This window comes from Alligator mississippiensis, chromosome 5, assembly GCF_030867095.1.
Source record: "Alligator mississippiensis isolate rAllMis1 chromosome 5, rAllMis1, whole genome shotgun sequence".
In the NCBI taxonomy this organism is placed as follows: Eukaryota; Metazoa; Chordata; order Crocodylia; family Alligatoridae; genus Alligator; species Alligator mississippiensis.
Window position 1 is genome coordinate 141,306,382 of NC_081828.1, and position 13,183 is coordinate 141,319,564.

General features: G+C 41.8%; 1 protein-coding gene across 4 annotated transcripts in view; it reads right to left on the reverse strand.

Moving 5' to 3' along the window:
- The window catches only part of ANO10 (anoctamin 10), a 249,542-nt gene that overhangs the window by 218,670 nt on the left and 17,689 nt on the right, over positions 1 to 13,183 (reverse strand). For all 4 annotated transcript variants that reach the window (XR_009462580.1, XM_006276151.4, XM_006276150.4 and 1 more), the window contains exons 7-8: positions 11,122 to 11,691; positions 813 to 868 (exon numbers count right to left, since the gene is read on the reverse strand). Coding sequence is in view for 3 of the 4 variants with exons in the window: in XM_006276151.4 (XP_006276213.2) it covers positions 813 to 868; positions 11,122 to 11,691 (626 nt within the window). In the remaining variant the exon portion in view is untranslated. The remainder of the gene's footprint in view (positions 1 to 812; positions 869 to 11,121; positions 11,692 to 13,183) is intronic.

The window sequence follows — 13,183 nt, forward strand, 5'->3', positions numbered from 1 at the left end:
AACTTAAAGGAAATATTTAGAAAAATGTTTGAAAGACAGCAAAGCCATGGCTGATAGCTAAGGTGTAGTCTTGGATCTGGCGCTTAATATTATAACAGCTGTATTAGACAGATCACTTTTTGAAATAATGCTTTCCAATTTTTTTTCAAAAAGTAGGCATTAGTGAATACATTTGGAAAGATGGTATTAGAGTTATTTGCAAAAGGAATACAGTAGCATAAGTTACAAAAAATTAGCCAACCTTGACCACAGTCCTATGCTAAATATCTTATATTTATGATTCTAATTATGTAGTGTATTTCCTTCTAATTCATGCTGTACTAGGAGATATACGTAAAAAAGCAAGCAAACATCTATACACAACTTACTGCCAGTTGCACAGTAAACAGTTCAGCACATGCTATAATAGCCTGAACCTGCAAACACTTATACACATGCATAACTGTTCTCCTGTGTTTGTTCATGTGAATATGATAATGTATGTTCAACTATTTGTACAATTTGGATCTAAAAACCAAGTACTGTATCTGGGAATATTAATAGATAAGTGAAAGTGAAGACAGAAGTTTCTGGTAAGTAAATTGAAAATGTCATCTTTTAAAAACCATGACAACTTCCAGTTAAGAAAGTACCCCTTGAAGAAAAATGAAAGCAAACAATGCATCTGGAATCTTGAAAGTAAAAATGTCTACGTGGGAAAGCTGACACATCCTCAATATCAGTTAGCCACTGAGGAAAGGAACTTTTAAAGACACAACAACATACTCTGTCCTTATTAGAAAATGAAAACTGCTTATATTTAACATACTTACCACAAGGACTTTCAGAATTAAATGATTCTGATGAGAGGATTCCAATCTGTGATTCTCTGAAATATTAACATAATGATTAACCGATAAGCAGTACAAACCAAATACAGTAGATACAATTTATGCCATCACAAGAGTAAACAAGAAACAACTCCCCAGCTGAGAGGGAAATATTTAAACAACATCCAACAGGAAAAAGTCTGAACTGTGCTGTTACTGCCTCAATGGTTAACTTATCCTCAATTAATCTCATCTGTAACACTAAAAAAAAAAACTGGCTATAAAACATTAGTATGGTTTAAAAAAGGGTATTTGCATCTAAAACATTTCTCTTTGTAGAAGAGCAATTTTATAATCATATATAGTATGAAAATGTTATTAAATACTGGGGTTCTGATTCTACACCCATTGAAATCAAGTAGAAAAATACATGGTGTGGGAAGTAAAGCAAAATTGAAACAAACAACATTGAATCTAATTTATACCCCATGAAAGTCAATGGACAGACCTCCAATGGATTCCCATGGGCTTTGGATCAGGCCCTACGACTAGAAAGGACCTAGTCAAATGTACACTTGGAGTGGCTTTAGAAGAGGTCGCGATATGATGCTCAGGAGTGCACAGTAGCTGTTATGCCGCAACCTTCATGGGCGCATGATCCTATAGAAATACAAAGCTATAAACAGACACCTTATTTCTCCTGAGAGAAAGCCTGTTGTCCCTGAATTCCACACCCACTTTCCACATCAAGTAACTGTAAAACATGTTGAATAAAATATGCTAACACTTTTTCCTTGGGACAATGCTCTGTATGTCTGTAAGCTGACCAAGGCTCATTTACCTTAATTGTGGTTCATTCCAGGGACAATTCTGTCAGGCTGTGCCCTCTTCAGCATCATGTATCAGCAGAAGAGTAGCAAAGCAACTTGGAAGGGCTGTGTGTGTAAACAGCTGTTTTGATCCAAGTCAAAACCCAGCACACACAGTCCACAGTCAGAGTTATCTGTTTACAGCCCAAGGAAGCTAACTCACCCCAAATGTAACCCTGGATGAAACAGGGCTAAAGTTAGAAAAACAATACTAATGTTTTATAGCCAGTGTTGTATATGGTACATATATATGGTTATAGGTTCATTCACAACAGTGTAACAGCTGCTGAACCCTGAGGAACAGCTGACCATCCTCTTCTGAAGCTGCTCCAAAGTCCATGCTTTCTCCCTACCCTAACAATACTAAAAGTACAAACCATATCTGCCATTGTAGATTAGTACTTCAAGTGATTCAGGCTTTAGGATTCTGATACTGCCTAACCTCTCATAAGTTCCTGGTTGTTGGTGGGGGAGGCTTGTTTTGAGGGGTTTTTGTTTGCTTGTTTGTGGGGAGGAGGGTTAAACTATTTTATTAATGCATGTTTTCAGTATCTTCAACTTCACAGTTCCTATTTAAGCAACAGTTAAGATCACAAGGGTGATATTTGCAAATCCTTACTTTTCAGAATAGAACTTCACTTCCAAATAAAAAGACTGGTCATGTATGAATCATCTGAAGGTTTAAGGAAATCAGAAATTAAAATGTTTGTTTTCTAAATGACAGACTCAGTAGTTTTAATTATGAGACATAAAATGGATTTTCCTTATCAAAAGATGACTCAACTCTAATATTTTTAGTCTTTGTGAGGGCTTAGGTAGCTGGAAGAATTTCTTTGGGGAACAGGAGGAAAGGGGAGATTTTTATATGGCTTGTAATGTTCTTGATGCTTTGGGACATGTAGGGAATACTTGTTATTTTAGTTTTGTAATTATTTTTGTATTGTACTTATACTTTTAGATTATGGCAAGGATCCCCAAAGCCCAGCACATTCTTCTGTGTATTTAAACCCATAAAAATAAATACACCAAGAATTACAGAGACCTGAAGTATAAGTGAAGGGTCAGGTACCTACATAATGTAATAATAAATGTTTACATGGTGTTTTCAATGCTGTAAAAATCAGTCCCTAATGGGAAAAAAAAGATGTTTCATTGAAAACAACAGACCCCGAGTTTTGAAACAAAAGGCAGGGTACACTTCTATGCTATGTACAGACATTCAAAAAGCTTGAGCCTGTATCAATTCAATCTCTGCAGGTTAGTCTAACCTGCATAGATTGAACTGGCAAGCAAGTGAACAGACATTCATTTTTTATTCCAGAAATGCAGGCACATGCCTGTGGTGGTTCAGGCCAGAAGCCAGGAGGTGCTAGAGCAAGCCCTCAGCTGCAGAAAAACTGAGCTGGGGGGGCAGGGGTTGGCCAGGCCCCGGAAGGCTGAATATGATTAAGGAGGGGTTTAAACCCCCATCCTGACCTGCACGGTCCCCAGTCGGGTGTGCCTGGAGGGGGAAGGGGAAAGCAGCCCCTGCCAGGCATTTCCCACACTCCCCCCTTGCCACTCATGCGGCAGAGCACATGGCCAGCCCTGGCAGCAGCCTCAAGTGAAAGGGGAAACAGAGAGGGGTTTAATTCCCCCTCCCTCCCCTGTCCCACCAGCACAGACCCCAGCTGGGGTCTTCCTGGCCAAGGCAGAGCAGCCCATACCAGGGTCCCCCCGCCTCACTGTTGCAGTAGTAGGGGTGTGGCCAGACACCATCCTGGCACGGGCCCCTGAGGCAAAGCAAGCAAAGAAGGGGATTTATTTCCCACTCCCTCTCCTCTCCCACCAGAGGACCCCAGCCAGCAAGGTTTGCCTGGCCAGAGCAGAGCAGCCCCTGTCAAGCACTCTGCCTCACCTCGTCACTGGAGCGGCAGGCGGCACATCAAGCCCCAGCAGCAGCCTCAAACAAAAAGGGGACGGAGGCGAGTTTAATTCCTCATGCCCTCCCCTATCCCACCAGCATGGCCCTAAGCCAGGGTCTGTCTGGCCAGGATACAGAAGCCCCTGTCAGGGTCACTCCCCTGTCACTGCTCCTGTAGCAGGGGTGGGTGCATGGCTAGATGCCAGCTGGCATGGCCCCCCTGAAGCAAAGGGGGCAGGGAGGGGATTTATTCCCCCCTCTACCCCCTTTCCCCTCAGGGGACTACAGCCAGGGTCTGCCAGCCCCTGGCTGCCACCTCCGCCACTTGTACCCTGCCAGGCAGACCCCAACTAGGGTTCCCCAGGGGAAGAAAAGAGGGAGGGGGGGAAATAAACCCCCTCCCTGTCCCCTTCACCTCAGGGGGCCATGACAAACTGGTGTCTGGCCACACCTCTGCCCCTGAACTGGTGGGGGGACTCCACTGCAGGCAGAAGCAGGGTTGGCAGAGCTGCTGCAGCCTGAGCAGGGCATACGGCAGCAGCAGAGCTTGAAGGGATGGCTACAGGGGCTAAGCTGAATTTTGGGGTTGCCTTAACGCCCCAAGCCCCCCTAGCACCACTGCCATTTGTCCCACGCAGGCTGCAGCAACTCTGCACACCCTGCTTCCACCTGCAGGGCAGCCCCACCCCCTCTCCCCTGGAAGAGACTTGCACTCCCCAGGACACCATGACAGGGGTTGTTGGCTCATCAGGGTCCCTCCCCCCTCACCAGTCCAGCAGCAGGGGCAGGGGTATGGCCAGATGCCGGCCAGCATGCCCCCGAGGTGAAGGGGGCAGGGAGGGGATTTATTCCTCCCTCCCCTCTACCCGCAGGGAATCCCAGCCGGGGTCCATCTGGCCAGGGGCAAACAGCAGAAGCAGCTGCCGGGACCGGCAGACCCAGCTGCAGTTCCCCAGGAGAAGAGTGGATGGATGGAAGAATAAACCTCCTTACTGCCCCCTTCACCTCAGGGAGGCATGCTGGCCAGTGTCTGGCCATGCCCCCACCTCTGCCGCTGCAGCCGGGGGGGGGGCGACGGCACCTGACATTGGCTGCTCCACCCTAGCCAGGCAGACCCTGGCATGCCAGTGGGACAGGGAAGCGTTTGGGGGGGGGGGGGGAATTAAACCCTCCTCTGTCCCCCATTAGTTTGAGGCTGTTGCTGCCAGGGCTGGCCATGACCCCTGCTGCTCAAGCAGGGCGAAATGCCCGACAGGGCTGCTGCACCCCTGCCTGACAGACCCCAGATGAGGTCCATGCTGGTGGGACAGGGGAGAGAGGGGAGAATAAACCCCTCCCCTGCCCGCTTCACCTTAGGGGGGCTGGCGTCTGCCCACCCCTGCTCTGTCTAGAAAGCAGAGGAACGCAGCCAGCCCTGATCTGCTGGAGTAGACATCACAGCCCAGCCCAGGGCTGCAGAGCATACCAAGATGCTGGGGGACTCCGATTTAACTTAAACCAGGAAGGGGTCTAGGATAGAAGTTCCACAAACCAGTTTGACCTCAATCGGTTAAGTCTGATGCTACATTCAGCCAGATTTATCTCAAACTGGTTTCAGCCATTTTGAAACTGGTTTATGTGCACTGAAATTCTGTTCTGTTACAAGTTTAAACCAGTTTCTAATCACTTAAACCAGTTTATGTGCAACTTCGGTCCCTAGCCTTAAGGGCTTTATCTTACAGAAGGCCAACACTTTGGAACTGCTTAATACTAAAGTTTACCGTAAGATAAACAAGCAAGCCTGGGAAAATCTTTCTAGGAGACTGACCAGATTGATCCCCCTTTGGAAGGAATTCAGAATGTATTAGGTGTATTCTATCATTGTACAAATGATATTTATTTTTTTTAAATATATTTTGGCAATGCAGTAACTGTCAAATAAATTCTGAAGGAAGATGCATGTAACCCAGACTGTGAAAAAGCAGATAGAAATATTTTTCTTCTGTACCACTTATCAGCATTAAATATATGGGTTTTTTTCCTGTAGAGAATGAAGGAGATATATATTTTTTTTAAATAAATATATGCACTGAATTTTACCTGTTTAACATTATCCTGCCAGACTGCAGAGAGTTAAGAAATGAAAAAACAGCAAAGATAAGTAGGAGGCCATGAGAACAACAGTACTCCTTGAATAAACAATGGAGGAAGCTATTCATTGGGAATGCCCCAACTAGACTAGTAAAGTTGGTTTTCCCACACCTGCACCCAAGCACTATACTACCCAAGCTGTAGTATATTCTTGCAGCCAAGAGAATACTACAGTCTTAAAAATGTTACTCCGCTGGGGGAAAACATGGGTGGCTGACTAATGCCAGCATCAAGCATGGAAGACACTAAGAGCAGGCAGTTGCAAAGCACTCCAATCCAGAGATGGAGGTAAGAAGGATGAACAGAAATCATGAAAACTTTTAAGTCAAGGTTAATGTTTAGGTAATGGAAAACATATGCATGTAGACCAATTATTTTTACCCTTTATTATGCTTTTTCTGTACTATCAGTCACATGATAAATGCTTTTTTTTTTTTTTTTTTTTAAGAAGAAGATTTTTGTCCATATTTTCAATGGGAAATAATGCAGTCAAGTTTTGATTATGCAAAAGTAGTTGATTTGGAAGAGGAAACAAAAGCTGCAGCTAGCAAGTCAAATCTTTCAGATCTGGCCAACACAGACTTCTAAATTAGCTCAATTATCTTAACAATATCTTGGAATTGGACCAATCTAAAAAAAACCTTTAGCTAAATATTGATGGCCTCTCAGCAACTAAAACACCTCATTCTCTCAGTCCTGCCCTCTAAACAACATGTTGACTCCCATCCTGCCAGCTGCCTTAACATCAAGTGGCCTTATGATCTACTCTCTTAAGAGTGAGCTATGACACTTACATTAAAGTAGATCTTTCTAATGCAGAACCACTCCCATCTAATTCAGATCCCTGATATATTGTAAGGGTCAATAATTTCACAGCAGCAAATGTTCCACTGCAGCAGCAACCTAGTCCACTCCAAATATTTCTCCTACGTTTTCACACCCTGCCATCAATAGTGGAAATTTTATGAGCTATATCACATCACCTGATCCTTACTGAAGAACGTGTAGCTATATCTACTACGAACACAAACAACAACCCTCCTGGAATCAACAGGGAAAAAAACTCACACCTGCACTATTCGCAAACCATGGTATCTTTTGTATCCTTTTCAGTGCAGACATTTGCATGCAAAGCCATTTCTCAAACTGCCCCCAAGCCAATTCCAAGAAGGAGTTATGAAATTAAGACCCCCACACCTGGATAAAAAATATGCAGAACTCCTCAAATAATACAAACAGTTATCACAACTGATCAATCCAGGTATCACAACATCTTTTAGAAGCTGGATTCCTTCCAAAAAGGAAAGTAGGAACAGGCCATTGAAAAACTGAATTCACAAAGATACACCTGAGAAGCCTAAGAACGGATCAGAAAATTTGGCAGCTGTTAGTACCAGACCATTCCTGCATTTCTCCGAACAAAATGAATGCCAAACTGATATAGAAAAGAGGACAAAAAAAATATTGGAAGGAGCAAAGACGACACGGCAGCAAACCAAATAATACATACCTGAAAACAAAAACAACTTCCAGCCTTTCAATGCAAAGGAAATATAAAGGGAAACTGAAACAGGCAAACCTATGAACTTGACAACAAATCTGCAAATTCCTGAAGAACCTGGGAAAAATTAGTAGAAACTGCCTAGCCACCTATTTAATCCTTCAGAAGAGTAAAACACATACAATCTGACACACAGCAATCATAACCTGGCTAAAACGTAACAAGTAGATTTGAGCCCGAAACCACATAGTACTTGTGGTTAAGTGCTGGTGCTCTACATCTATCTACACTGAGAATGACTTCTTCCCAGCATCACTGCCAAGCATTTACATGGAAATCATGTCTGACAGTACAGGACCAGGACATCAGTCATCTAATAGAAGTCCTGAATACTTATGAGAGAGATGGTTCAATACCGCACACAATGAAAACTTAAACTCAAGTGCCACAGTTTCCATCTATACCACACACACAAATGCCAACAAAAAACTCAGCATTTTTCTGAATCGTCACAGAAAGAACCATGACTCAAAGCTTTCCTGGACATTACATCAGAGTATGCCTTAAATCTCAATGAACTTCTCACCAAAACCTTGCTGAAAACAAGGACAGGAAACAATCTGATCAGCCAACAAGCTGGTTCAAACTAAGGAGTCAGTTCACAGACAAATGTTCACTTAGAGCAGTTCCAAAAAAGGGAGATGAAGTTGTTGCTCCACACAAGCAGCTGATACACTGAAAAAGTTATTTACACAGGAGCAAAACCACTCCAAAATTATCCCTGCTGATAACAGGCAACAAGTGGTCTTCCAGTACTCTTCAACAGCTGGCATGTCACCCTGGTTGAGAATCACTGGTTTAGACATTTAAACTGCTTGTAGATGTTTAAAACAAACAAACAAACAAACAAACCAAAACAAAACCCAAAACCCTGTGCTTTAATCAGAAGAAGCAGTACATTAGTTTAACCTGGCTCTGCAGCATCTATATAGATCAGGCACCTCAGTAGGGCTTTTTGGCGCTTTTAGCTAAAGCCAATTCATTCAGCTATTAGATAAGAGTGCAAAAAGCCCCAGTAAAGCACTTGATCTATACAGACATTGTGCGAGCCACACCCAACTAACACTCTGCTTCTTCCAGTAAAGTACAGGGTTTTCTTGTTTGTTTGTTAACATCTGCAAGCAGCCTTAGACTAATATACTTAAACATCTATTTAAATGTAATCACAACACATCAAACTGTGAGCACAGCTGCCTGAATGAAAAGTACTTAATGGTGTCACACTGCTGGGCTAGTTGTGTCAACACAGTTGAGAAACATGGAAAAAAACACTCAGGGCGACTGGACAGCAGGGTTTTACTCTAAAAGAAATGCAGGAAGCCAAGCCTGTCATCTAAGGAATGCTCTCCAAAGTTACCGAAAGGGTTCTAAAACATGAATCACCCTGTAATTATCATACTTTCTTATCCTCATAGGTGATGCATAAGAGCTGACAGTAGGGGGACACAACTCTGTGCTGTTGGTGCCTCTGCCACCAGGCTTTGGGTCCAGCCAGGCTGCTGCCCCACACCCCACCACTGGCACAGAAATTGCACTGCAGACACAACCCCCACTGCTGCTGGACCCTGATTGGCTAGATGGCAGTCCCATGCCCCACCGTTATCGCAGAAGTCTTGAGGGGGAAATGTGCCTCCCCAACACATCGCTCAAATTGGGTGTGATATTTTGTGGTCCAGATTGAAATTTTGTGAAGTGTTGTTTCAAAATATATTTTCCATTTTGAACTTTATCACTTTTGCGGACAAGGGCATACACTTTTGGACTGATTTGAGTAATGGTCAGATAAGTTGTTTCTATAGCTCAAAGCAGTATATGATTTAACATAGCAAAATCAAAATTAACAAGGCTGGGACCCCGAGAACCAATCTCAGGAAGATTAACCGAAGAGGAGAGCAGCTTAGACAATAGACTAAACAGATTTCAGTAATGCATGCTAACCCCCTTTGCACAGAACTTAATACTACCAGACAGCAGCAACACAAAAGCAAACAGTATCTTGATATGGATATGTTTGGGATCAGCATATGCTGAATATTCAGAGACTGCTGTTCTGAAACTACATTTCACCTGCAACTCTTCAATTAAATATTAACAAAGCTAGGAGTTACTTTTGATACCAAGTGTCTTCTCCAAGTTCAAAAAACATATATGCTTTGTGATCCTAACGATCCTCTTCAATCCTTTTGGCTTGTGCAGATTTTACTTTACTCAAAACACTATGGCCTCACAATCTCTAATTTCACAGGTTAAGATGTAAAAAGACTTCTTAGTTCAGCATGGTCAGACATACCTGCATTCTCAATCAAACTATCTACAACCACTCAAAGTCTAAACCTGTACAAGCCAAAAGGACTGAAGAGGTTTATTAGGATTACAAAGCATATATGTGTTCTGAACTTGGAGAAGACACTTGGTATCAAAAGTAGCTCCTAGCTTTGTTAATATTTAGTTAAGGAGTTGCATGCAAAATGTATTGGGCTTGTATCTTAACCCTCCATAATTAGAACAGAAAAACCTGTAGTCACTGGCACCCTGCAATATCTGTTCCCCACAATTTAATGACAGAAATAAAACAAGATAGACAACTGAAGACAAAATAGAAACTTAAAAATTATTTTTAGAAAAACAAATTTTTGAATGTTGAGCATATGCTGATCCCAAACATATCCATATTAAGAAATTGTTTGCTTTTTTGTTGCTGGTGTCCAGTAATATTAATACTGTGCAAAAGGTGTTAGCATGCATTACTGAAATCTGTTTAGTCTACTGGCTAAACTGCTCTCCTCTTCAGTTAATCTTCCTGAGACTGGTTCTCAGGGTCCCAGCCTTGTTAATTTTGATTTTACTGTGTTAAATCATATATTGCATTGAGCTATAGAAACAACTTATCTGACCATTACTCAAATCAGTCCAAATGTGTATGCCCTTGTCCACAAAAGTGATAAAAGTTCAAACTGGAAAATATATTTTGAAACCACGCTTCACAATATTGCAGTCTGGACCACAAAATATCACATCCAGTTCATTAAAAATAAGTCATAGGAACAGTCAGACATTATCTTTCCTGCTACCTCTTGATAAAAATGCATGGAATCTTGTAAATGAGGTTTTTTTTAAAATTCCAGAACAGGATGCTGTTTTAGGTTTTGTTTTTTGGAGGTTTTTTAATTGTCATTATCTATATTTCCATATTCCTGCTTGTTTCCTCCTAAGGGCCATATCACTCATCAAATCCCTATAGCATCACTGTCAGACTACTGCAATTAGAAAACTAAAACACTGGACAGTTAAACTCTTTTGTTTTACTATACTACTAGTAAAAGTTTGCTTCAAGAATTCCCTGAAATAATGGGGGCTAATCTTTTGACAGCAGTACCACAAATTAACCCTGCGCCTCCAAAAGTGCCACTCCGATCCCCTTCTCCTGCCATCTGCTACTCTGCTTTCTGCTCTCAGCCCTATGCTCTCTGCCTGATGTGCTGCTCTACTTTCTGCTTCCTTCCCTGTGCTCCCCCCGCCTACTTTGTTGCTTTGTTTTCTCCTTCCTGCCCTATTGGCTGGCTGCTGTGCTGTCTGTCCCCTCCCCGATCTACCAAGTGCCACATAAAGGCTCCTCATGCCACCTGTGGCAACCAAGCTGCAGGTTGACCAACCCCACTCTTAAACATCTGTTGTATACTTATGCCATTCAACAAGAACTCATAAGAACATATTCCGAACAAGCAAACAGTGGATTTTTTTCAAACTGTTATGAGCATAACATTTAATGTTTCTAAGAGATTTATTTATAAATAATTCCTAAACGTTTGGGATTATTACTTTCTGACAAAAGAAAAAGAAGAGTCTTACCCCATGAGGTTAAGAATTCAGCAGCGTACCGATAGATGCGGTTCATAATTTCAATCACAACTGCATAGATGATGCTAGGCACAAAAAGCATTAAGTTGCTAAAGGAAGTCTCATTCTCCTCATGATAATCCAGTGCCAATTGTTCCATATCAAAGTAAATCATCATGACATAGAGTGAGAGGTAGAGGCAAAGGCATACAAATGGCAAAGACACCAGATAAATTCGTAGCTGCTTTTTAATACTTGAGTATACTGGCTCTTCCTTGCCAGTGACAGGATTGATACCCAGGGCCCCATGGAATCCTGGCCTTGGTTCCTCAAACTGCCGTTTCATCAACAGTGTTCCCCATCTATATGTCATTCTGGCACAGCAGCGCTTCCAAATTTCAAGAATCACCGTAGACCAAAGCAGATTGAATGAGGCAAACATCACGTACTTATCATAGTCTTCCCATGCAAACACATAATAAGGAATCCCAATGAGAGCCATAGGAACCAAAGCAAATGTGAAATACTCTAAGAAACCAAAATAGAGAGCAATTGTTTCACCAAAGTAGCAGCGTATTTCATCTGTGGAGAGAAAGACAGAAAAAATTACCCAAGGGAAATGAAAAAAGAATTTTTGGGGTTTTCTTTGTTTTTTTAACTATGCGTATAGTTCCCTATTAACTTCTATTGCTTTAGAAGCTATCTGAAGGACACAAACAACTGATTGCTATGTTTTAGTGTTCTGAAGATATGACTGCCTGTCAGGGATTACCAAGATTAAACAGTTTATCCATTTACAAACCTCTTACTTGATTACAGTCAACAATTTTTAACATGGGTATCAATAAAAATTTAAATAAACTCATATAAAGACCATGGCTCAGTTTTCTAAATATAGGAGACAGACATAACTTTTTTCTATTTCTTCCTCCAACTTTAATAGCACCAAAAAGCCTATTTGAGTGAAAAAAAAAATCAAATGGAAGGAAAACTATTAGAACAACTTGTCTTAGTGTCTATAGCCATGGTATTAAATATCTAGTAGAAATAAAATACTAGCTTCAAGTAAAGTAAGATGTAATGCAAAATGCTATACTAATGTAATATTAAGATTACGTAGTTAGTCAACTGTAAAGATTTGAAAATTAAGTGTAACACAATACAATAGCATAGGTACTTCACACATATGCTGTCTTTAAGGGATGACAATGACAGAATGGTCTACCACAGAGCAATGGCTGATACAGAGACTACATTCAGGAGCTTGTCCCAGTCTTGAAAGTCTTCCCAGTTAGAAAGATCTGTTCTAGCCCTAAAAGATTTTGGTGAACTGGGCTTGAACTAGAGGTCTGCTCAGACTATGAAAAACCAAAAGCATGTCTTCACTGAAATCTCTTGAATGGCTGAAGCATGTGTACACCTAACGGAGCTAGGCTTACTTCGCAAACTCAGATATCAAGAGCAGCGAAACCATGGCAGCATAGTTACTTATTCAAGTAACTAACCTACTCTGTCAGTGCCACTGCAGCTTCACTGCTATTAGGTAGCTTGATTAAAAGTAGCCTAGTTTTACCAGCACACACTGTCAAATGTAGTGTAGACATGGCCTGAAATGTACTTTGCCAGCATGCCAGAAGGCTTCACTGGCCCCAAATGTTTGTTTTAACTTGCACAAAGACTTGTCCCATTTTTTTTTTTAATTTAAGTCCGTACTGGAATGTTATTTATTTGTTTTTCTATTAGATTTACATGTCACCCTTCCCAATAAAACAGAGGCGGGCAACTATTTCGGATGGAAGGCCACTTACCAAGATTTGGCAAGCTGTCGAGGGCCGCATGGGTAGCCCCACCCCTCGACAGGTGCCCCACCCCCTGGCCACCATCTTGTGACTGGAAGTCCTGCCCCCTAGCTCCTGACCTAGTCCACCACAAGTCCCTCCCCTTACCCCTGGAAATAGTCCTTTCAGCAAGGGGTTTTGCCATCTTGGAACCAGAAAAATACCAAATTATATTCTAAAATGATTATCTACAACATTCATTAATTGATTAAAAAAAATATTTTTCTCCTGGTTTA